Below are 25,674 nucleotides of genomic sequence, written 5' to 3' on the forward strand. Positions count from 1 at the left end.
AGAGGGGGCTCTTGGGCACTTCAAGGTTACTCCACTGTTTGTGGGAGGACATCCTGGTAATGCAAACATTCGGATTATGTATTTAAGAGAAAATTTTTGTGCCCCGAAGTGTGGTTTTACTTAACCCACACACTCTGACCCTAAGGCCCTGTGGCTTGTCTCTTGGGCTAAATCCATCTCCGGGACCTAGAAATTGACTAATTGTCTCACTTGCATCACCCCATACCTCACAACTAGATCAAGGGTTTTCTACGCCAGCGAATCCAGATGTGGGAAATGGTCAAAATCAGAGGTCATGGCTGACTTGACTCTAAACAAAGTCTGAAAGGCTTTATGGAAGTCTGAGGGGCTTGATACTTGTGACTTGCACATAGGACTGCTGAACTTTTATTTTTTAACTTTCTATTATCACAGAGTTTAACTCTTAAGATATACATTGTCTGTTCTTATTACCTTGTATAGGGTTACTTAACCTTTTTAAGAATTACTCAGTTTTATTTATTATTATTTTTTAATTTGATGAGAGAGAGAGAAAGCAAGAAAGCAAGTCACTAGGTCTGGGACTTGAACTGTGGTCGGCCATGCAGGAGTCCAGGACCTTAACCACCATGCCACCTGTTGTTCCTCTCCCCCCCCCATTCTTGCAGAGAAAGCAGCACCTGACATTTGTACGTATTAGGAAGTCAGCCTTGTAAGTCTGTTGGAGGCCGAACACCTAGACCCTGACGGACTCTCTCTTGTCTCATTTAGCTGCAGGCACAGATTGGGAGGGGCCTGTTCTGGGGCATTTTTGGTGTTGGCAGAATGATGGCCTAGTGGTCCAGGGTGGAATCCAACATTAGGGTTTAAAACTAGAAGTTCAGCATATTTGCAGGGTAAAAAGTAGGGAACTTCTCTGGAGGTACTTCTCCATTTGAGAAGTGAATGGCCAAAATATCTTTGATGCTTTGTATTCCATGAAACAAGCCTTTAGGAATCGCTTGGGAACCAATCCTGACTTACTCTGTGAGGAGGCTTAGAAGTACTTGTTTGATAAAAAGCCCTAGTTCCTCAGTTTTAAAATGGTTTATAATATCTATACCAGAGAAATGTTATAAAGATTAAGTGGCATAATATATGAAATGTGCTTACATAAGACTTGGGACCTGATATGCCAAGACAAAGGAATGGAGGCATAGCCCTGCTTCGGAACAGAGAGGACCAGTGGTGTAAGTGCTGTATCAGAATGTGTCATAGGAGCTTAGTAAACTCAAAGCACAGACCCAGTGGCTTGCACTGCTGAGATGCTGTTCTGCAGGCTGGGACCACATGGGAGGCTCATGTTTTCTTCCCCATCCAATCTGAAGGCCAGCTGTGGTGGTGTGTGCCTATAATCCCAGTGACTGGGGAGTCTGAGTCAGGAGGACTGTGATATGGTCAGACTCTGCATTAACGTTTAAGAAAAGCAAAATCAAAACCCTCAGCATGATAGAAATTCAGTTACTGATAAGGAAGATACCCATATGAGATATATTTACAGAATTTTCTCGTTAAGTGAAAAATAACTGCAGGCCATGTAGAGATACCAATGTGTGAGTTGTATAAGATACAGAGTTCTGTTTAGAGCATTCAGATTGTTTCATTGCTCCATGGGTGTGTAGAGAGTAGATCTGTCATTTTGAACATTTCTTTAATTTTTTTCATAGAGCACATGTGTTTACTAGAGAGAGACAGAAATTGAGAAATCACCTTCTTGAAGGATGGCCAGATCACAGCTTTTTCTTCCATCCTCCTCTCACCTGGCATGTTTTTCAAGTCACTGGGTCCAGGACTCAAACCATTAAGTTGGTCTAGCACTTAACCACCTACCACCTTTTGGCCCCAAGAGAAGGCCTTTCTCCAGTAGGGAGGTAGACTCTGTTATCTTCCCAACCTTTTTACCTTAACATGTTGTTTTCCCCTGCAAGTAATGGTCCAAAAAGACAAAGCTACCTGGTTGAATATGATAATTAAGATGACTTATGAATCCATTTGATTCCTCTTTTAGCAAAATGCTGAAATTTCTCTTGGGAGCTATTGTATTGATGAACTTCGAAGAGATTAGACTTAGATTTTTTTTTAACCTTATTTGGTTTTTGGGTTTTTTTTCCTCCCACATTTGTAGTGCAACATAACATTGGTGGTGGAAATGTTCATTATGTGTACCGTCCCATTTGGTATCTAAGCACACGTAGCTATTGAGTACTTGAAATGTGGCAACTGTAACTAAAATTAAATTTTAACATTTAGTTGTAATTCAAATTAGAAGAGCCACACTTGGCTAGTGGCTTCCATTTTGGAAATTGTGGTCTGGTGTTTAAAATTGTTAATGTCAGAACATGTTTCAATCTCATTACACCCAGAGATTATTTAAACTGGTGTGCTCTTGTGAAATAATTTTTATAATATTGAAAGATTTGAAGTACTTAAAACTATGGCGGTGCTCTGAAACTTACTATACTAGTTCTTGAAACTTAAAGGAAAAAAGCTCTTGGACTGGTTTTGTGGCCTATTGGTTAAGGAAAGCCAGAAACCATGTGGCTGATCACAATTCAAATCTCAGGCCTACTGGCTTGAAAAATACACTTGGGTACTTGTACATGTGTGCCCCAGATCCTTACAGAATGGAGAAGTAGAGATGGGGTTATGGTGGGGTTATACACCCACGAAAGGGTGCTTTCTCCCTCTCCCTCTCTCTATTGAGTGCATGTGCCCTCCAACAATTGAAAAAAGGAAAAGAAAAGATCTCTAACATGACTTTAAATGTGATGAGTATTTTAAGTTCATTGGTACTGGTAGTGTGGCTCCTTTTCAAGAGAACAATTGGAGATAGAGTAGGAACCAAGAAGGAACGGGGGTAATCATTAGTACCTAGGGTGCTAACTTAGTGCTAGGCATTTCACATACTAGAGAATAAAATGAGAAGAATTATTAAAGCTCAGCAATTCTCTTTAAGTGCATAGTGTTTAGACAATACAGCAGGTAAACGGTACTCCAGATTTATGTAAGAATGTTCTTCAGATATCTAATACTATGATTTATGATTTAAGGAATTAATTAAAGTGGCCATCATATTGCTATTTATCTTTTTTTTTTTCCTTTGTTTAAGATTTTTGTCAAAGGGTACATGAACTCGCTGGAGGGAAACAGAGAGGAAAAGTGAGAAATCACCTCCTGGGGGTGATAGCCATACTGTAGTCCCTTCTCGTCCATTCTCTTCTCAAGATTTTAGGCACTCACATACACACCCAGTGTGATTTTCAAGTGTCAGGTCTGGGACTCTAATCAAATCACAATTGGCCATGTGAGAATCCAGTACCTTTACTACCCTGTCACTTGCTAGACATTTATGTTTTTAAAGTAATAGTTAAATCAGTTTTCCATATTTCAGAACAAGTTAGAAATAGAAACTTTTTTTTTTTTTTTCGTCTTCAGATTATTTTACCATTATCTGTGCTTTTAATTCCAGGGCTGGAAACAGGATTATTGAAGTATTACCTGAACATCTGAAACAGTTTCAGTCCCTTGAAACTTTGGACCTGAGCAGCAATAATATTTCAGAGCTTAAAACTGCATTTCCATCCCTACAACTCAAATATCTGTAAGTAATGCTTTCTTTAACAAAAATTTTCATTTGTAATGAAAATCTTGTATTATAATGAAGAAAAACTTTGTAACAAACTGCTTATTTTAACTGCTTAAAGATAAAAAAAATGACTTAATTGATTTGAAATGTACTATAAGCCCAAATAACCAATCTCCATCTTATTTTTATACATTTGGATTATAGAAATTTAGACATTCTTTGTTAGAAAAACCAGGTGGTATGAAAGTATTTTTAAAAGGTCAATATTAAACCATTGCTGTTTTCTTTACAAAAAATGTTAACTTGTTTTAAGTTTATTTCTTCTTTCCATGAGTGAGAGAGACAGAGAGCAGGAGAGAGGGAGACATTGCACCCCAGCAGGGTCCTGATGCAGTGACCTGCCTCCAGCCTCAGCTAGCCATGATTCACTGACTCGTGCATGCCTGGCATACTCAGGTCTCTGGACTTGAATCCAGAACTTTCCCATGTTGGTCAGCCCTACAGAGCATCATATTTTACCATTGTACCACCATCTGGCCCCCTACTACACTTTGTTAATAAATGCGTTTAATAAAAATTAGGTATCTGGCCAGCCAGTGGCATGGTTGTTAAGGTGGCTAGATCTCAAATGGCCAACTGTGTGATTGACTCCTGGACCCAGTGACTTGGAAAACATGCTTGGTGCATGTGGGCATGTGCCTGAAATCTTTAGAGGAGAATCGAAGAGAAGAGATTATGCCATGGCCCTCTCTCCAGGGGTTGCTTTCTCTCATTCTCCTTCTCCTTCCTCTTATGAGTGCACATGCCCTATAGCAATTTGTTTTTTAAAAAGGTAAATATACATAACAAAGTTTCAGACATTCCATTTACCCTTTTTGCTTTTTATTTTTAGAGGTTTTTGTCAGAGGGCATGTGCAGAGGGAGAGGCAGACACAGCGAGAGGGAAAATGAGAAATCACCCCTCAGGAGAATGGCCACACCACATCCCTTCTCCTCTATTTTCTTCCTGAGATTTTGGGCATGCACGCACATGCACCCAGGAGTAATTTTCAAGTCACCGGGTATGGGCTCAAACCACTGTCGGCCATGTGGGAGTCGAGAGACACAGCCACTACACCATCTGTTTTTCCCCCGTTTACCCTTTTCTAAGGAATATATGTGAATCTTAATATCTGTCCACAAGGACTTAAACAGTAATTATTGTAAGTATCCATTGATGGTTACATTCTCTAGAGACTCTTTATAATATGGAGATTAGATGCATTTCAAGTCCCAAAGAAATAAGAAAGAGAGGATCATCTTTAAACTTTCAACAGGTATATCAACAGCAACCGAGTCACATCAATGGAACCTGGGTGTTTTGACAATTTGGCCAACACACTGTTGGTGTTGAAGCTGAACAGGAACCGAATTTCATCCATTCCACCTAAGATGTTTAAACTGCCCCAACTACAACACCTGTAAGTAAAATGTCCTCTTAGAAATTCTCCTCTCACCTCCTCCAAACCTTCAATGTTTATCCCCTAAAATCCACAATGTGGCAAAAGGAGTCTAGAGCAGGGATGTGGCCACCTTTTCTCTGAGAGCCAAAGAAACAGGAATCTCCAAATTGAGAAGGAGCCTTAAACATAATCTGGTGCCAACTGCTGCCTGACAGTACACCTCAGATTGTTACTGAAAAAGTGAGCAGTGTAGTCATTGAACCATCCCCTGGGAGGGTGTGCATTGTGACACTGAAGAACTCATGGGAGCCCTCCATGGCCGTGGCTTACGAGAATGATGCCAACAACTCCAGGAGGCTCTGATAGCTTAAGTGGCTGGGAAGAACTGTCTCATTAATAATGGTAGAATGATCTGTGAACAAGCCCCTGCCTTGTGGGTTTCAACTCTGGCTGCACATTACAGACTCTTGGGGGAGATTTTAAAGATCCCAATGCCCAGACCACACCCTAGACCAATTATATTAGAACCTCTGGGGGTAAGATTGAGGCTTCAGTAATTTTTAAAACTCCCCAGATGATTCCAGTGCAACCGAGGTTGAGAACTCCTGGTCTAAAGAGAAAGCATTCAACCTGAGAAGAATCATGAACGACAGTAACTTTGTAAGCAGATTGAGCAGGATAAACCTGATGGCCCTGCTCCTGCATAGATCTCATGTTTCAGAATAATCATCTATATTCGTCGGCTGGATCATTTAAAAACAAATATTCATCTATTTGCTTCTATAATGAGTAGACAACTGTTTAGAAATTCAAAGTACAACCTAATTTCAATATTTCATTATTCAAAAAATACATCACACATATCAGAATGAAATCAACTCACTGCTAACATACTGAAATTCTTCTCAATAAAAATGTTTAGAAATGGGAAACATTGTATATAATTTAACACTGACTGGTTTAACTATATTGTAGGGATGACACATTTTATTACTACTTTCAGAATTTGATTGTCATATAAGCTAACTGTTTAATTGAAACATCCAATGCAGTGAAATGAACCGAAACAAGATTAAAAACATAGATGGACTCACATTCCAAGGACTTGGTGCTCTGAAGTCTCTGAAAATGCAAAGAAATGGAGTAACAAAACTTATGGATGGAGCTTTTTGGGGTCTGAGCAACATGGAAATCTTGTAAGTGGGGGTTACTGCATTTCCCGCTTACCTAGTATGATGACAGGATGCTCTATTCACTAGCTCTTATTTGAAATCCTCTGTTAAATCCTGTAATTCACAATCTTTATACCTTGGTACTCAATTTTATTTTAGGTAATGTGATGGAGAATTATAAGCACATAAATGAAAAGAATTTATAGGTTTTTTTTGCTGATGTCTTCATATAACCCAAGCTAAACATCTAGGAACAATAGGAATCTATAATAGTCTGTAATCATGCATCATCTTTGAAGACAGTAGGTAATGAACTTTTGATCCTACTTTTGATTCTTACTGTAAATGTAGGCAGCTGGACCATAACAACCTGACAGAGATTACCAAAGGCTGGCTTTACGGCTTGCTGATGCTGCAGGAACTTCATCTCAGCCAGAATGCCATCAACAGAATCAGCCCTGACGCCTGGGAGTTTTGCCAGAAACTCAGTGAGCTGTGAGTTGCTTTTGATTCTTCCTAGGTTTGAGAGCAGGGATCATGCCAGAGCATGAGCTTCTTACCACTGATCTGTGAAATTTTCCTAACAAAGTTTCCAAGGTGATAGCTTTTTTTCATATGCAACCTAGTCATGTTTTGGTTGTGATAAGTTGAAGCCAACTGCTGTTTCAGTCCTGTGGTACCTGGGTAAAAGCAATGATTGTTATGTTCATATAAACAGAATGTGTATTTTTTAAAATTCTGAGGTTCGAAATAATGTTTTCCTTAATATTATGAAGACAGAATATTAAAGTCAGGATGATTACAGTGACATTTATTTTACTTGTCTTTTGGAAAACAAATTATGATGTTGAATTTTCTTCATTTTTAAAATGCCTTTCTTTTTGACAGGGACCTAACTTTCAATCACTTGTCGAGGTTAGACGACTCCAGCTTCCTCGGCCTAAGCTTACTGAATACCCTGCACATTGGGAACAACAAAGTGAGCTATATCGCAGACAGTGCCTTCCGGGGGCTTTCCAGTTTAAAGACTCTGTAAGTTTACACATTGTGCTCTCCTCATAAGAACCTTATTGGTTCCTCACTGCACCCACTTTTCTCCAAGCAGATTTCCATTGTTGTCAAGAAAATGCATACAGCCTCCGAAATAGTGTCTTAATCTTTACCAGATCAGTTGAATTAAAATGGATCCATTTCGTCCATATGTGTTTCTTAGAGGGATTAAGAAGGACAGTGATCAGATTGTTTTGGCGATTACACTTAAGTCTTCCCAGGATCTCCAGGAAGTTAGTAACTACGTAAGAGGGAAACAATTTTAAATCCTCTCATTTTTCTTTATAAAATACAGATTAAAAATTACCCAGAGCAAAAAGATATACAAAAGGCAGCGAAGGGAGATGCCTGTTGATTATGCCAGTTCTATTCCTGACTAGATCTCTGTTCTGAGAGAAAGAAGAGAGCGTTGAATTAATTGAGCTTTGAAAAATCTCTCAAATGTTAATTTAATGTTGGGCAATGGGCTTTTGATTTTTGCACTGTCAGAAACTTTTGCCCTGTTCACTATTTGAAGCATTACATAATTGAAAGACATGCTGTATGCTTTGGCAGACTCCTGCTGGTGTGGTTAGAACAGTGGTTTTAAAGTTTAATACATTTTTCAGACTGTTCAAGTCTTTCACAATTTAGTCATCTTGATAGAGGAATTAATAGGGCCAGAGTCAACTGCCCTGATTTTGTGCAACAATTTAAAAGGTTGAGAGAACGGGACAGAGTGTAAGAGAAGTGTTGGAAAGGTAGTTTTTGTCTCTATTGTTTTGAAAGGGGTGGAGATAATTAGGGGATTTATGAGGAATTTGTTACAAGTGATATGCCACCTGGGTGGTGATGTTAGGTTTCTGAACAGATCTCTAAAGAGAATGCTTTATTAAATCAGGGATCTGAAGAACAATGAAATTTCCTGGACCATTGAAGACATGAATGGTGCTTTCTCTGGGCTGGACAAACTGAGGCGACTGTGAGTAGGATTTGCCTCATAATTTGGCTCACTTTGTTTAAAAAATGTTCTAATTGAAGTCAGTTCCAAAGGTGACGATGTAAAGAGATTAGAAATAGGTGCTTATTTCTGACTGCCACCCTTTGTCAGTTCCTCAAATGAGTGCTGTTACGCAAGATCTGTATTAGCTTTTCTTCCTTTGGTAAATGTTTGTATATCCAACACTGCAGTTTGTATAACTTTTTAAAATACCTAAATAATAATTTTGAATTATATTGAGTGACTAGACTTTTTGGGATTACCACTGTTTAAAAGTAGTACACTTACTAATTCACCCGTTTTGAAACCCTCAACATTACATTCTACTCACCGGAATTTTTTTAATTGCCAGAGGACACATGAGTTTACTTGGGAAGGGGAAGGCTGAGAGAAAGCTAGAGAAAAAGCACCCCCAGTGAGGCATGGCCACATCAGAATCCTTTTACCTCCCTTTTTCCATCCCATCAGGATTTGAGACATCTGTGCATAAGTACCCAGTATGTTTTTCAAGCTGCCAGGGCCAGGATTTGAACTACAGCAGGCCATGTGAGATCTAGCTCCTTTATGCACAGGGCTTGACTACTGCACTATGAGGCTGGCCCTACTCACAGGAATTTTTAAATGAAGGATCCATTCAATGTCCACTGTTAATGTCGAAATAGACTCTAAGTAATAAAGGATTATATTGTATAGAAAGAATCTTCAAAAAGTTTACAAAAAATATGTATTAAGAAAAACTTGTGCATGAATTTTGAAATTGTTTTGCACCAAAACAAACTCGCATTTTAATTTCATCTTACCATGAACTTTTTGAAGTCCCCTTGTATTGCCATAAAATGGTCATGCAGATGGACACATTTTTATTTAAAACCAGAGTTTTCAAATCAAGTGTTCCATGAAGTCCTAGACAAAGGTATCCATAGAGAAAAGGACAGGAGAAAATCGTACCTACTTTGAGTTCTGAGACAATTTCCGTAGAAAAAAGTTTTTACCTATTCCTAAACAACTTTGAAAGTGTTGCTTTAATTTAACCATCAGAGTAATAGTATAGAATACCTATCTTTGCTAGATGTCTGTTAAATGCTTTAAAAACCAATGCAGATTATGTTAAATGCTGTTAAACTAACTGTATTATTGAAGTAGAGGGCCTGGATACATTTGTATAGGATATGTTGTTAGTTAAAGAAAATAGAATTTTTTAACAAAAACTATTCTTTTTTTAAGTTCTATCCCCCCAAAATGACTTTTAAAATGAATTTTTCTGGTCCAGCAGATGGCATAGCGGTTAGGTCGCTGGACTCCCAACTGGCCGATCATGGTTCGAGTGTCAGCTCCAATGGCTTCAAACTTACACTAGGCACATGTGCATGTGTGCCCAAGATCCTAGGAAGAGAAGTGGAGGAGAAGCGGTTGTGGGGGGTGATTTCTCACTTCTGTCTCTCTGGCAAGTGCATGCACCCTACAGCAAAAAAAATCTCTCAAAAAAAAAAAAATGAACTTTTCCAACTTTTCTTTCCAGAACACTTCAGGGAAACCGGATTCGTTCTATTACTAGAAAAGCCTTCACTGGTTTGGATGCATTAGAACACCTGTGAGTAGCAGGAATTTATTAACAGTTGCCCTAAAGGTAGTTTGAGATGGCTGTCTGGTCTGTGTATATATCCTGAAAGATGAACTAGGATGTGACTTTTTGTTGTTGCCGGCATTCTCTCAGTAACATGCAGTACATTTCCATACCCGCCTGTCATCTGTCTCTCATCTACCTACCTCCTTACCGACCTACTTATCTGTCCCTCTGTCTATATGAGTGTACACAGGTAGATGCTTTCCTTTGCCTTTAAGAACATCACTATACTTCATTACTGGATTTTTCTTGTTTTTTTTCAAATAGTGATACATTTAATTGAAAAATAACTACCACACATTGTGCATCTACTACATTGTTGGGCATTATAGTTATACATATTATCCCATTTAATCCTGACAAGAATACTACTCAATAGCTATTATTATCTTCAAAAGTGAAATGATGTAAAGGATCTGATAGTTCTTTGATTCCACTGGACAATTATATTTTTAAAAAAAGAAGATGATGATGACTTGGATTTTAGAGATGAAAAAGTGTAATTCCCCACAATCCTTAAAGGTGACATAACAGAGGGCTTTAATACTACTTTGCGAACTTCATTGCTTTGGTATTGCTGTTAATTAGCATGGCTAACCCATTTGCCTCATTACTGCTCTTTTTCTTGTTCTCTTTTATTACTGACCTGTCAGCCAGAAATGGGCAGAAGCAAGACTCAACCAGAGCTGCTTCTGTTTTCACATCGTCCCTCTGTCACTCTTATGCTTGCTTTGCCCCTACTTTCAGTCACAACTGGCACACATTTCTGAAATGACATTTAAGGGCTCAGGACTTTCCAGCCCCTAGGAGAGGAAAACCTAGCTAACCTTTTTTAAAAGTGTCAAAAGCTGATTAGCACCACGTTTTCAATAACTGAACCAACCAGCTGCTTATAAACATGGGTATGTGTCTTATATAGTAAAAGTACAAAGTAATATATATTATAGTATATCTATTCTGACTTCTAAGGAATGCTTGTAGTCAGAATTTTAAAACCTGTTAGCTTGGACAAAAGAAGTTATAATTTAAAACATACACTTGGTTTGTGCAACGTATTGAGTGTGAAGATGGAGCTGTTATTGATAACCCCCCCTGTAAGCATCTTCTGTTGTACCATTTCGTTCAAGGGAGATTTTCTTTGCTAGTCATACTCACAGTCCAGCAGTTCAAATTGTAGGAGAATGATTCTGCAAAGCTGAGTTTTGGAAGGGCAGCTCGGTATTGCTGTAGTTACTGAAACAGATTATTTCAGAGGAAAACTAGCCAAAAGTATTTGTCATCTGGCCCATTCTATTTCTGGGAAAGTGGAATTAGTGGATGAGTGGAGTATTAACCCCTGCTTCAATTTTCTTAAACCATTCTTGACTTTTTCAACTTCTTACTACACTCCGGTCTGCTATCTTTCTTTTTTATTGTCCGTTGCTGTTGGTCTCGTTTAAAGTCCCTTTTGTATACTCTCATCCCTGTAAAGAAAAACAGTAGTAATCATTGTGGTGAATACTTGCATTCAAACTGCTTACAAGTGCTAGTTAAAAATAAAATTCACTTGAAATATTCCCTTGTTTTATAAATGTCCTGCCGAAAGTATGTGTTTGTTTTAACAAGTACATCTTGTCTGGACATTTTACTGCCTTTATATTAGTGAGTTGTGTGTGGCAGAATAGGGCTAGTGGTTAAGAACGTAGGTTTTACAATTAAAAATAAATCATTTCAACTCTTACCCTTTCATGTTGTGCCAGGTAGTAATGGAGTTTGTTTTCTTTTAGGTTGCCATAGGAATAAATGCTGTATGTAAATTGCTTAGCAGAATACATAGTGTAGAGAATGTTCTATAATTGATGTTTTCAGAAAACATAATTATGAAGGATATTATTTGTGTGTTTGAAAGATACAAATTTGAATGATAAGAAATCCAGTAACAGATAGTAGAGCAACTTGAGCCATTATGAGTCCAGACCTGTGAGTGGTGATAGCAAGGGAACCTCTCTCACCACAGGAATCTTTGATGCGTTCTTGTTCTTCAACCCAAGCTTGCAATGGATTCTTCTCAAGCTGCTCTGATAATGCATTTCAACACAAAACATATTAATTTGGAAACAGGGTGATCAGTATGGGCACAAACTTTGTGTGAACCCACAAGACGACTGTAGTTTGCTCTGATGTATTTGATTTGGCTGTTTTTCAGAGACCTCAGTGACAACGCAATCATGTCTTTGCAAGGCAACGCGTTTTCGCAAATGAAGAAACTTCAACAACTGTAAGCATTCTGTTACCTTCCAAGAGTTTCAAATAAAGCGTAGAGGGGGTAACTGTCATATGGCATGCCTTCCTAGATTATGTGTCTATAAAAGTGTCTAGCACATTCTTAACATTACTTAACTTTTATACCAGAAAACAAAAAGAGTCGGTTATTTGTTCCTTTTGTGGAAATGAGTCGTCTTCTTTCTGTTCTGAATTCACAACTTAAATTTGTGGAACCAAATATAGTGCAGTGCCTAACTAGAGTAGGAGTTTTTCAGTAGTAAGGTATTTTTGATACATCAGCATTCTGCCTCAGTAGGAAATTTTTTTAAAAAGTCATGCTAGGTACATTTCTTGCATTTTCAACACAGACTATAGAATATGTATTACATGGGATGAGTGTGTATTTGCTTTATAATTCATTGCTTTGTTAATATTTACTTGAGTTTAGTTTACTTGTAGAAATCTGCATTTCATACAGAACAAATTGAATGTAATTACTCTCCTCAGGCATTTAAATACATCCAGCCTTTTGTGTGATTGCCAACTAAAATGGCTCCCACAGTGGGTGGCAGAAAACAACTTTCAGAGCTTTGTAACTGCTAGTTGTGCCCATCCTCAACTGCTAAAAGGAAGAAGTATTTTTGCTGTTAGCCCAGATGGCTTTGTGTGTGGTGAGTATAAGCATTGCCTTGGTCATTTATTCATTCTCTTTTTTTTCCCTCCCATTTGTCCACATAATGGTTTTGAATTGATTTATGCTGTCTTCATAAAGCTTTTATTTTTGCTGAGGTAGATGAAATGGCTCTATAGTTAGCTGATTATTTTAATTTTACAGATGGGAAAGAGTTTTCTACAATGTCTTCATCTTTGTCTTGGCATCAGGGTAGCTTGGTGGAAAAAGGATAAACATTGGATCTTGGGAGAATTGAAGGACAGTCCCAGCCCTTCTACGTAACATAAATTTGCTAAACCTTATTCTCTGCATCCATAAAATGGGGCCTCCATTTATCTGCTCTTCCTAACTCAGGGGCTTGTTGAGAGACTGTCTTATGTGAAAGAGAAAATGAATGATTAGCTAAAGATGTATAGGCTACTAAGAAGTTTAACTGTTGCTGGGTAGACTGTTCCAGGAGTAGAAAGTTTGAATTTATTATAAATAATTTTGAGGTCCCTTGTTTTAGTATCTAAGAATCTTAGCATTAAGAATCTACTTATTCAAGGTTCATGTAGCTAGGTAGTAGCCAGTCTCAATTAAAAAAAAATGTTTGGGGAGCTAGATGATGCCACAGCAGTATAACACAGTGTTCAGGAAAGTGGACTTACCTGGGCAAGTTCCAGGTTTGCATTTAGAGATTTTTCCTGAGTACATGCGTGTGCCTCTACTCTGAGGCTGGCTGAAGCAGAGGGTAGATTGTGGTGTCCAAACCTCGTTGAGGGGGGTGAATGCATGCACATGCTCTCTCTCTTTTCCTCTTGCATGTATGCACACTCTTGGAAAAAATAAACTTAAAAAGTTTTCATCTCTGGCACCGTTTTCTACTACACTGCATTATTGTTTCTCTTGAGCTGCTATGGAGACCTTCATAAAAATAAATGTGTTTATAAAACATGAAATCAAGATTTGCTTTAAGCATATGTGTTAAGATATCATAGAACCTTATTTGATATGGCCTTTGAAAATTTTAACATTGCTTTGACTATAGTATTTTTTTTTTTAGGTTACAGCATTAAACAGTGCCAACAGTTTCTGGAAATGAAACCTCTTGTGTAGCTTTTTGGTCCAAATATGTTTTTGGCATTCCTCTGTAAGGGTCTGAGCTATTACTTTTTCATGGTCCTTATTTCACAGTTCTCTAGTCCCAAGATAGGAACTCTATTATGAGGGATCTTCAAAAAAGTTCTTGGAAACTGTATATTATGACAAAACTATGCATGGATTTCATATTTTTTCCTACCAAATAAATTTTTACTTCTGGTTTTTTCCTCAGCTTTTTGAAGTCTCCCCAAACTGTGAAATGTGTATATGTTTACAATAACCATAGTTTTTTCACTCCTCCATTGTGAAATTAAACATTGATTTTTTTCAACTGAGAATTTCAGATAATCATACAGAAGAAGAAACTGTCCTAATTACAACATAGCATTGAAAAGTAGTAGCATTGGGATTGTCAGAGTATCCCCTAAACCCTGGTCACACACATAAATTATTCCTTCAAAGAATCCAGATACTACACTTTTCTCTTGTATTGTCAGAAAAGTCATGATGTATTATTTTTGCATAGAAAAACAGAAAAAGTATGTCCTGACTTTTCCAACAATCCGTAGACCTCGCATGTTTCTCTCTGCGTTTAGACCATGTCTGAGAAACTTAAGCTCAAAAATGTACCTTTTCTAAAAAGTAACAGAAATGTAGCTTTGACAGGTGTAGCACAGCCTCATGACTGATTGGCTGCTCAACTCCAGGCTGAACTTGGTCTCTCAGAGCTTTGGAGATGTTTTTCTTGCTATGGAATTTTTTGTTGTTGTTCTATCTATATTACTACCTTTTTTTGTTTTTGTTTTTGTTTTTGTTTTTGTTTTTGTCATAGGATGCATACCCTCACCAAAGACAGACAAACAGGGAAAATGGGAAATCATCCTCGGAGAAATGGCTACACTGTAATTCATTCTCCACTTGGGATTTTGGGCATGTACATGCTCCTGACATAATGTCCTTTTCTTAATAGATTAATTTATTATTATTTGTTTTAATTGACCAGAGAAAGAGAGGAAAAGTGAGATAGTAAACCACTAGATCTGGGGCTTGAACCGCAGTTGGCCACGCGGGGGTCCAGTGCCTTGACTACCATGCTATCTGCCAGACCCTTGGCATGATTTTCCAGTTCCTGCGTTCAGAATTCAAAACTATGGTCAGTCACGTGGGAGTTCAGCATCACATCTGAACTACCGTGTCACCTGCTGGCCCTGAGTTACTACTTTTAAGTACTGCTAATAGCTGTGTGATTCTCAGCAACTTACTTGGTCACCTATGACATTATTTCCATGTTCTGTGTTTGGTAAATGGACTGTGTTTATTGCTGTCTTTAGTGATATTAATTATCATGGTTAATGTTTAATTTCTTAATTTGCTGCTGTTGTGCAAAACATGGTAAATATGGAAGTTCCTGATAGTAGCGATCAAAGATGTGATTTATGAGTCTACAAGTGTCTTAACTGCTTTCTTTTTGTGTGTATACAAAGCACACGGGGTCAGGGTTTTCTGGTAGTTGCAAAATAAGTCTCCTCTTAGGTAACATTGATTGATAAATAGGTCTCAGTCTCTCCTCGATTCAAATGAATTGCTTTGTAAACACTCTCCCAGTGTATCATTTCAACGCTGGGACTGCCAGTCCATCTGTAAAACACACACCAAGGGTAAAGCCTAAGCCACAGTTTGTTTTGCATTTCTTGGTGTTCAGATTTGAGCTGCATTTGGACCCTTGAGCCTTAACATTGTTTTGTTTCCTCCTCTCCATTTTGAACAGATGATTTTCCGAAACCCCAGATCACGGTGCAGCCAGAAACACAGTCGGCAATAAAAGGCTCCAATTTGAGTTTTATATGCTCGGCTGCCAGCAGCAGCGATTCCCCAATGACTTTTGCTTGGAAAAAAGACAATGAAATACTGCATGATGCTGAAATGGAAAATTATGCACACCTCCGAGCCCAAGGTGGCGAGGTGATGGAGTATACCACCATTCTTCGGCTGCGCAATGTGGAATTTGCCAGCGAAGGGAAATATCAGTGTGTCATCTCCAATCACTTCGGTTCATCCTACTCTGTCAAAGCCAAGCTTACCGTAAATAGTATGTGACCTGACTTTTCCTTTTACATTTAAAGACACCTTGTAGGAGCAGAAAGCAGTGGATTTCCTCTCTCACTCCTAACGCTCTTCTTCCCTCTTATAGTTCCCCACCTAGCTTCCTTCCTCCACCTCTCACCACAGGAAATTCAGATGGTTGGTTGTATCTAAGTAGCAGTTACTGCATTGAAAGACGCCATAGTCGGCATCATAGGGGACACAGCGATGAACCAGGCATGTTGTGCTCTTTGAGAGCTCATTATAACGTGGGAAACCATAAAGTCCAGTAGTAAGGTACACTGCCTTTGCTTCGGAGATCTGGATGTGCATCTTGCCACTCCTGCTAATAGCTGTGTAATTCTCAGCAACTTACTTGGTCACCTATGACATTATTTCCATGTCTTTCATTAAAGGATAATAGTGCCTACCTATGATCATTAAATGAAATAATGTGTGTGGAGAACTTAGCAAAATGCATGGAGTATAGGTAATGCTCAGTAAATACAGTACGTGTTAGCTACTGTTAACAAAAGTATAGCCTTGTTTCCTTTGTGAGGTAACTATTCAATTTTACAGCAAGATCCTTGCCATTTTATCATTTAACCCTTTGTCTCTAGTATGGTGGAAGATTTTGGAGTGATTAGTTAATGCATTCATTCAACAAGTGATTGCTGAGGCCTAGTGCATAGAACAGTTTTGAGTTTAAATTATGGGACAAAACACATCTCTACAGTCACAGAGTAGTGGAGCCATCTAGAGCGACATGAGTGGTCAGTAACAGACGAAGTGAGTGGTCAGTGACAAAGAGATGAATTGATATGCTCAGATCTCACAGTTAGTTATAGGAAACTAAACAGTGGCTAGAACATACCAGACCTTCAGTCCGAGGACCAGATGACCTGTTTCATTCTGACGCTGTCATTTCTGTATCTGTGTAACCTTGAGCAAGTCACTGAATGTTTCTATTTCAACTTCAGTTGTCTTGTCTTGAAATTGGAAATAACCCTTCCCTTATATGTGTCCTAGACTTTTATGAGTATCATAAAAAGAGTAAGTGAGGAACTAGCAGATAGCATAACGGCTACATCACTGGACTTCCACATGGTCGAACGTGGTGTGAATCGCAAACCTGGTGGCTTAAAACTCATGCTGGGGATCAGCAAGTGATGTTAAGGCTCTAGACACCACAATTCGAGTCCCGGGCCTGGTGGCTTTTCTCATTTTCTCTCCAGTCAAAAAATGATGGGACCAGCAGTTAGCGTAATGGCTATGTCGCTGGACTCCCATGTAGTTGACCGTGGTTCGAGTCCTGGACTCAGTGGCTTAAACTCACACCAGGCACATGCATGCCCAAGATCTCGAGAGGAAAATGGAGAAGGGATTGCAGTGTGGCCAAATCCCCCCTGGGGGGCGACTTCTCGCTTTCTGTTCTGTTTTTCTGGTGAGCGTATGCGCCCAATAGCAAAAACCTCCAAAATAAATAAATAAATAAAAAAAAAAAAAACAAAAAGAATATGAGGGAGCCGATAATGTGCCCTGGTGCTAATTAGCCTGGTGCTAATGTCCACACTGTTAACAACTCTATTTTTTGTCATTTCAGTGCTTCCTTCGTTTACCAAGACCCCCATGGACCTCACCATCCGGGCTGGGGCCATGGCACGTTTAGAGTGTGCTGCCGTGGGACACCCCGCTCCTCAGATAGCCTGGCAAAAGGATGGGGGCACAGATTTCCCAGCTGCAAGGGAGAGACGCATGCATGTGATGCCCGAGGATGATGTATTCTTCATCGTGGATGTGAAGATAGAGGACATTGGGGTATATAGCTGCACAGCTCAAAACAGTGCAGGAAGTATTTCTGCAAATGCAACTCTGACTGTGCTTGGTAAGTGGATTTTTCAAGATTCTGTAGGGTAAGTCAGCTTTGAAGATGCTAGGTCACCCAGAGGCCCTGTGGGGCTAGAAGTTGTGAAGGTGAGCGATAAAGATCCATAGGGCACAGCCCATTGCTGAAGGAACAAATGGCCTCTTGGAAACTCTCCTGTCAGAGAGTGTATTACATGCTCATGTCTGTGGCCAGTGAGGTGAATCTGCCTCCTCCCTGCCAAGGAGAAAAAGTAAAAGCTCTGATGCTTTCCCTCTGTGCAGGCTCACCCTCCTCTTCTCTCCCCATTGTGTAGTCTCAACAAAGTCTTAACACTGTCAGGAACATGTAAGAAGGGCCAGGTGGTGGCACAGCAGTAACAAAGTGGACCCACATGGGACGGTCTTCAGTTTATGTCCTGAGACCTCTCAGTAAACACACAGGGTATGTGCATGCACCCATGATCCTGGCTGACTGTGGCTGCGAGTGGATCACAGTATGAAGGCCCTTTAGGAGGGTATCTGTCTATGTTCTTAGGAAAGAAGTAAATAAATAAAATAGAAAAAAGAAACATGTGCACCAATCAGGCAGGACCTACTCTTTTTATCTAAGCCTACTGGATCATTTTGGAGCTCAGAGTCCTTTTTCATCTTTTACCTAAACAAATGCTTTTACAATCACATTTATGATTTGTATATCTTTGAAAGAGTTCATTGAAGTAACCTATTAAGATACTAAGTAATGAACATAAATTACTGTGAGAATTTTAATATAGGCCTAGGCATCAGACCCTAAGAAGTCACTTTAAAGCCTTAGCATTCTGATTTTGTTTTTATCGATTTTTGTACTTGAAATTATTTTTAAACTTTCTATTTTTAAAAAAGGTTCTGCACTCCCTGCTACCACCCACTAATTTCTCAACCTTGGCAAGAATGAGGGAGGTTGAGATAAAATGTAGTAAATATTATCCTTAACTGGTGTCATGAGTAAACAACAGTAGAATAATGAAATCCCAAATGTTGAGGATGTTTTGGCAGTTAAAGTACCATGTCACGAAAGTTGTGGGAGAAAAAAATTTTAGGTTGCAATTAGGACAAATTCAAGTGCCCAGGTCTTATGATGTGGAAACCAAATTGCACTTAGGAAATTAAAAAGATAACTTGTCCTTTCAGAAACACCATCATTTTTGCGGCCTCTGTTAGATCGAACTGTAACCAAGGGAGAAACGGCCGTCCTACAGTGCATCGCAGGAGGGAGCCCTCCCCCGAGACTGAACTGGACTAAGGACGACAGCCCTTTGGTGGTTACCGAAAGGCACTTTTTTGCAGCAGGCAATCAGCTGCTGATCATCGTGGACTCAGATGTTAGTGATGCTGGGAAGTACACGTGTGAAATGTCCAACACCCTTGGCACAGAGAGAGGCAACGTGCGCCTCAGTGTGATCCCCACTCCTACCTGCGACTCCCCTCAGATGACCGCCCCATCGTTAGACGACGATGGCTGGGCCACCGTGGGTGTCGTGATCATAGCTGTGGTTTGCTGTGTGGTGGGCACGTCGCTCGTGTGGGTGGTCATCATATACCACACAAGGCGGAGGAATGAAGATTGCAGCATTACTAACACAGGTGTGTAAATAGAAGCTTGGCACAGGTTGCAGTAGTCATGTGTGTTTGTGGTTTTGCAGTCATTTTCTTCTAGATGTGTGTCTTTCCGTCTGAGTCGATCTCAGAAGGGTGACTCATTTGTTGCAAGCTGCAGAAATATGGTTAGCTCAAAATAATACCCTGGCCCCAGTAAAGCTGATGCTTACAGATTAATATTTGCTGTTCAAACCTCCTCAGCAGATCCTGTTGGCTGTGAGATAAAATCCAAATCACAGAGTCAGTAATCTAACTCTTTCATTGCATGGTGATGGAGAACCAGAAACAGCCCTCCAGTTGTGAGGCTTTCCCTGTGTAGTTACATGTTCAGTCACGTGTGCACATGTGCGTACGTACGTAAGCACCATCTGTGTAGGATTTCGGTTATTAGTGGGAGAGGGGCTAGGGTTTGATTTATTTGTGCAGCCTCGTACATTAGTGAATAATATTAAGCAGAGAATATGGCAGAATTCAAGAACTGTATGCTACTCATTGAAAATTCTTAAGCATTTATCTTTTAAACATCGGTGCTTTTGAAATTTGGGAGGTACACCCAGTGGGTGATGAAGTAGAAAACCAGTTCAGAAGTCTCAGAACAGCAAAGCCCTACTTTGTCTTTGCTCAGTGCTGCACATCAGGATGGTTTCACCTGGGTAGACTTTCCCTTTCTGATTTGTACAGAAAAACCTATAGACAAGTCCGTATCATTCATCCAGGAAGGTGGCAGGACGGTTATGGTCACTCTCAGCTAATAGAATGCTGTTTGATTACAGATGAGACCAACTTGCCAGCGGATATCCCTAGTTATTTGTCATCTCAGGGAACACTAGCCGACAGGCAGGATGGGTACGTCTCCTCAGAGAGTGGAAGCCACCATCAGTTCATGGCTTCTTCAGGAGGTGCGCTTTTCTTACCCCAACATGACAGTAATGGTAAGTAAGGCTTTAAAATAAACATAGGCTATAGTTTCCTAAAATCTTACGGTGGAAGGCTCAGATACATTAATTTTTATAAGGAATTAATTCACTGATATTTAGGACTAGCAAAGCCAACGTTAGTTTTTACCCTTTTCTTAAATAGTAGGAAAAAAAAATGTTTCAGACAATAAAGAAAAACAAGTAGATTAAGAAAAATTTAATTCCTTCATACAATGTAATACTTTTTTTCTTTTAAATTTTGCCAGAGGGCCCATGTGCTCACTGGAGAGAGATGGAGAGAGAGAGAGAAAGTAAGAAATCATTTCCGCGGGGATTGATCACACCACAGTCCCTTCTCCCCTATCTCTGCCTCTTCTCAGTATTTTGGGCATGTACTTGGCATGTTTTCGCAAGTCACCGGGTACGGGACTTGAACCATCATGTTAGGTACGGGACTTGAACCACCATGTTGGCCATGTGGAATCCAGCCACTTTAACCACCATGTCACTGCTTGGCCCGGTAAGAGTTTGTTTACATTGTAAATGTTCAGTGTTCTTTGGCCTCAAGTCTTCTCTCTTTTTTTTTAAATTGCAGTAGGTGCTATGAATGGTCTTAAAAAGCCAAATAATTTAAAATCATGCTTTTGATGAGGTCTAATTGTGATACTTGCACTGGAGAGAGATGGAGAGAGAGAGAGAAAGTAAGAAATCATTTCCGCGGGGATTGATCACACCACAGTCCCTTCTCCCCTATCTCTGCCTCTTCTCAGTATTTTGGGCATGTACTTGGCATGTTTTCGCAAGTCACCGGGTACGGGACTTGAACCATCATGTTAGGTACGGGACTTGAACCACCATGTTGGCCATGTGGAATCCAGCCACTTTAACCACCATGTCACTGCTTGGCCCGGTAAGAGTTTGTTTACATTGTAAATGTTCAGTGTTCTTTGGCCTCAAGTCTTCTCTCTTTTTTTTTAAATTGCAGTAGGTGCTATGAATGGTCTTAAAAAGCCAAATAATTTAAAATCATGCTTTTGATGAGGTCTAATTGTGATACTTGCTTTGAATGCTGTATGGTTTCAAGAATAATAGTGGACGCAAGGTAATACAGAAGTACAGACTTGGTTCAAGCCCCACTTCTGCCCTCAACTCTCCATGTACCCATGGGCAGTTATAGTACTTCCCCTGTAGGTAGTTCAGAAAATGGAAAACGACACGGTGCTTGGCCCATATGAAGGCTCAGCAAGTGTAAGCAGTCAATGTTATTTTCAAATATCTTACCATCCTGTCCCACATGCATTCATTGAGTATTTGCTCTGTGCCAGACTTTGCATTTGGGAGGTAAGAATGTTTGTTTTCAATTTCACAGCTTAGTCAGTGCTGAGACAAATAATTATAAAATAATTACAAAGTGCTTGGCAAGGCAGTGATAGAGGATATAGAGTTAGAAGAGAAGCTTTGAGCAGAAAAATAATGAGTGTTCTGGTTTGACCCATCTGGTGAAAAAGAGCAGAGGCCCATGAGTGTTCAGATATAATGGTGTTCACTGGGAAGGGAAAACCTCCAGGGATGGAGCCGGGAGTACTGCAGTGCCAGGGCCAGAGGCTGGTCTGCTCTTGGAGCAGCTCTCGAGGCCACCAGCATTACTGAGTTACACTGCACGTCTGTTTCTCTGATGACCGTCTGCCCTTATCCAGTTTCTGTTTGCCAGGCCTGTGGCCATCACGATCTCTGACCCTGACGATGCTGTGTGTCCTTGGACCGCTGTGTCTGCTACTAATTGGCATATCATTTCTGTGGCGTTTAGCGCAGACACCCCACAGAATGATCTCTTTTTCTGAGCTCGTGTTTGAACTGGGTACTGTGAGGTCATTGGTTAAGTGTCAGTCTCTGGTTCTGGTCATCTGTGACCTTTTGTAAGAGATCAGTGCTAATGGTCTCTGGGTCAAGCCATGGCTGCTTTGGCTACAGGATCCATGCACTGTTCAGTTTTCTATCAGAAACCTGGGAAGGGAGAGGGGCCAGCAATGAGGGCAACATCCCAGGACAGTGTTAATAAAGACCTCTTTAAAGCTATTCAGTTGCTCAGTAAGTTAACAAAAAAAACCTATACCATAAGTTTCGGCCATATTTTCTGCTATATGATGCTCTAGCCAGCCAAACCTTCATCTATAAATATGGAAGATGACAAAATTGGAGAGAATGTACAATGGCATTTTAATAAAACTGGTTCAGTGACTAAGATTTCTCTTTTAAAGGGACCTGCCACATTGACAACAGCAGTGAAACTGATGTGGAAGCAGCCACAGATCCATTCCTTTGTCCCTTTTTGGGAACCTCAGGTCCTGTGTATTTGAAGGGAAATCTGTATGGCTCAGATCCTTTTGAAGCCTATCACACAGGTATGTGTGTCTTACCTGAGGCCTGTTCTTTTCCCTAGAAAAGTGTTTTCCTTGTAGAAGTGCTAACTGTGTCTCCTTTCAATATTCTCTCCAAATCTCAAAGGTTGTAGTCCTGACCCAAGAACAGCTTTAATGGATCACTATGAGCCCAGTTACATGAAGAAAAAGGAGTGTTCCCCATGTTCCCATCCTTCAGAAGAACACTGCGAACGGAGCCTCAGTAGTGGAGGCTGGCCTTCCCGTATGAAGAAGCTAATTAACACTACTTACTCTCTAAGTGACGGACCAGGGATGAAAAATCCATGTCTCAACAAGTCCTCTTTAGACTTCAGTACAAGTCTAGAGCCAGCATCAGTTACTTCAAGTAATTCTTTCATGGGTAAGTTTACTAGACTATTAGTTACCTTGTCTCAGGACCCATACTCCAAGTTGTGTGTGGGAGAGATGGGAGACCTCTGTGTGCCGAACTCATGGTTTTTTTAAGTGATACTGCCATAACATTCTATTAGTTTAGTATAAATGTTTCTGAGAGCAAAGTCGGAGGTGGGGATGTTACATGATTTTGTATTTAATCTATAGCTAAGCCTTGAGCTTTCTGGGATAGCTCTGTGTGTGGCATCGTTGGAAAACAAGAGTTTGGGGAATGACTTAGGAGCTCAGCTTCTCAGCCATGTGGAAAAAGTGGTTTTGGGCTACAACAGCCTTTGGGGTGGAGTTGTGAGCGCTGCATGACTGTGGTTTAGTATGTCTGGTGGCTTATAATTGAACCCGCGGTAGAAGGGTGGAAAACAGCATTCTGCCTAGCAACAACTGCTAGGCAGACAAGCTGGACTACCTTTGGCAAAGGTGACCGTTGGAACCTTCAAGCCCAGGTTGATGGTGCCAGCCATGATTAGATTGTGGATTTTTTGGTCTAGTGCATGGGATGGGATGGGATGGAATAACTGAGATCGTCTTTTCACTGAATAGAGATTTGGAATATGAGCCATACTTGCCTTCTTTAAAAAAAAATTGAATTTAAAAATATTTCACCCAGCTTTTAAGGAATTTTATGTTTTGGTATTGATATACTTACATGTCATATATATTTACATATTATTACACATAATTATTTGAAAAATGAAAACAGTGTGTTTTGTATAGCTGAGGCAAAAATTTCAATCAATTGAATAATATTTTACTATAATTAAAGAAAGCAAGATGATTATTTTAAAAGACACTTTGTATACTTGGGCATGATTGGCTTTTTATGTTATTGTCCAAATCCCTTTCATGGATAGTTGTGAGATCATAAGATATGGTAAAGGAAAAATGCATTTAATTCAACTAATGTAAATAAAAAGCCATGTAATTTCCAAGATTCTCCCAAAAGTTTATGGAAAATGGGTATTACGGAACAATTCCATGAATTTCAGATATTTTTGCATTTAAATAAACTCATACCTAGTGCCATTTCTTTCACATACTTTTTAAATTACCCTTTTAAAATTATCTTCCACTCTTTATGAGTCATCTGTCTTCACCAAAGATAACACACATACCTGAGTACCTTCATGAGACTTGTAGATAATGCATATTCATGTTCATGGGCTAAGATGCTGCTTTGCTTGAAATGTTTGTTGATTTCCAACCAAGCAAAAGGACCTGTGTGCTCATGGCATTTCCTTTTTTTCAGGTACATTTGGAAAACCTCTCAGGAGACCGCACCTAGATGCTTTTTCAAGCTTTGGTCAGCCATCAGATTGTCAGCCAAGAGCCTTTCACTTGAAAGCTTATTCTTCCCCGGACTTGGACTCTGAATCAGAGGAGGATGGGAAAGAAAGGACAGATTTCCAAGAAGAAAATCACATTTGTGCCTATAAACAGACCTTAAAAAACTACAGGACTCCAAATTTTCAGTCTTATGACCTGGACACATAGATTGAATGGGACCAAAGAAAACCTTTAACAAACTACCTCAAGTGGACTTCTATTTAAAAGAAAGAGAATCCTATGTTTTTAAATGGACTTATGAATTTTAAAAGGATAAATGCCTTATTTATATAGACGAACCAAAATTACAAAAAGTTATAAAAATTTTATACTGGGAAAAACTTTCACAGAAAAATATCTTTTAAACTATTTTATAACTTTGTTTTATGTAAAAAAAAAAAAGGTATCTTAGGTAAATTAATGGTATAAATCATAACTATTTTATGTATTTTTATAATGCCAGATTTCTTTTTATTGAAAATGAGTACTAAAACATTTTAAATAATACTTGTACCTTTTTTTGAATAGAGGTCACTTCATTTTATTTTTGCACATTATATTTAATAAAATGTCATTTTGATGCCTAGCTCCATTTATACAATTTTTATTCTTTTCATCACCTTTTAGGCTTAATTAGTTAATATTATCATGTCTAAAATTCATGAAAATTACTATTTATGCCATTAAAGTATAAGCCAAAATGACCGTTCTGCTTACCTGCCAAAATTTTCAGATTCATTCAGTGTATGTGAAAGTACATTGTAAATGAAATGGAGCTGCAAAGACTTGAGATACATTAATTTATTTCTAACTTTACAAACAAAAAAGACTTGATATTGTAGGCTGGTATAATATGGTACAACAATCATATTTAAATTACTGTTAAATCTATGGTTTCTTAATTTTGATGTCTCCTGTGGTATGTTTACCAAATACTTTCATATTCCATCTCTTTGCTTCTAACAAGTGGTTTTATTGACACTTCCATAGCTAAAATGGCTAGAGCAGAGGTGAATTTTTATCCACTGATCTAGGTATAATGGAATGCTGGCAGAATTATTTTCTGTTCTTATTGATTTTCTTTTGCACTAGCAGTTTGTATAAAAATGATACTTCTAAACTATTTTGCAGCATTCCTTAAGAATT

At 39.2% G+C, this 25,674-nt stretch overlaps 1 protein-coding gene across 1 annotated transcript in view; it reads left to right on the forward strand.

Annotated features, from left to right (window-relative positions):
• The window catches only part of LRIG3 (leucine rich repeats and immunoglobulin like domains 3), a 55,549-nt gene extending 30,736 nt beyond the window's left edge, over window positions 1-24,813 (forward strand). The window contains exons 5-20 of the mRNA XM_014585566.2: window positions 3,488-3,619; window positions 4,921-5,064; window positions 6,099-6,242; window positions 6,570-6,713; window positions 7,107-7,250; window positions 8,149-8,229; window positions 9,767-9,838; window positions 12,057-12,128; window positions 12,623-12,786; window positions 15,640-15,960; window positions 17,557-17,838; window positions 18,990-19,442; window positions 20,231-20,389; window positions 22,633-22,776; window positions 22,880-23,155; window positions 24,452-24,813. Coding sequence (XP_014441052.1) covers window positions 3,488-3,619; window positions 4,921-5,064; window positions 6,099-6,242; window positions 6,570-6,713; window positions 7,107-7,250; window positions 8,149-8,229; window positions 9,767-9,838; window positions 12,057-12,128; window positions 12,623-12,786; window positions 15,640-15,960; window positions 17,557-17,838; window positions 18,990-19,442; window positions 20,231-20,389; window positions 22,633-22,776; window positions 22,880-23,155; window positions 24,452-24,696 — 2,977 coding nt within the window. The 3' untranslated portion in view covers window positions 24,697-24,813. The remainder of the gene's footprint in view (window positions 1-3,487; window positions 3,620-4,920; window positions 5,065-6,098; window positions 6,243-6,569; window positions 6,714-7,106; window positions 7,251-8,148; window positions 8,230-9,766; window positions 9,839-12,056; window positions 12,129-12,622; window positions 12,787-15,639; window positions 15,961-17,556; window positions 17,839-18,989; window positions 19,443-20,230; window positions 20,390-22,632; window positions 22,777-22,879; window positions 23,156-24,451) is intronic.
• The last annotated feature ends 861 nt before the right edge of the window (window positions 24,814-25,674 follow it).

This window comes from Tupaia chinensis, unplaced genomic scaffold (assembly GCF_000334495.1).
Source record: "Tupaia chinensis unplaced genomic scaffold, TupChi_1.0 Scaffold150006_1, whole genome shotgun sequence".
NCBI lineage: Eukaryota > Metazoa > Chordata > Mammalia > Scandentia > Tupaiidae > Tupaia > Tupaia belangeri.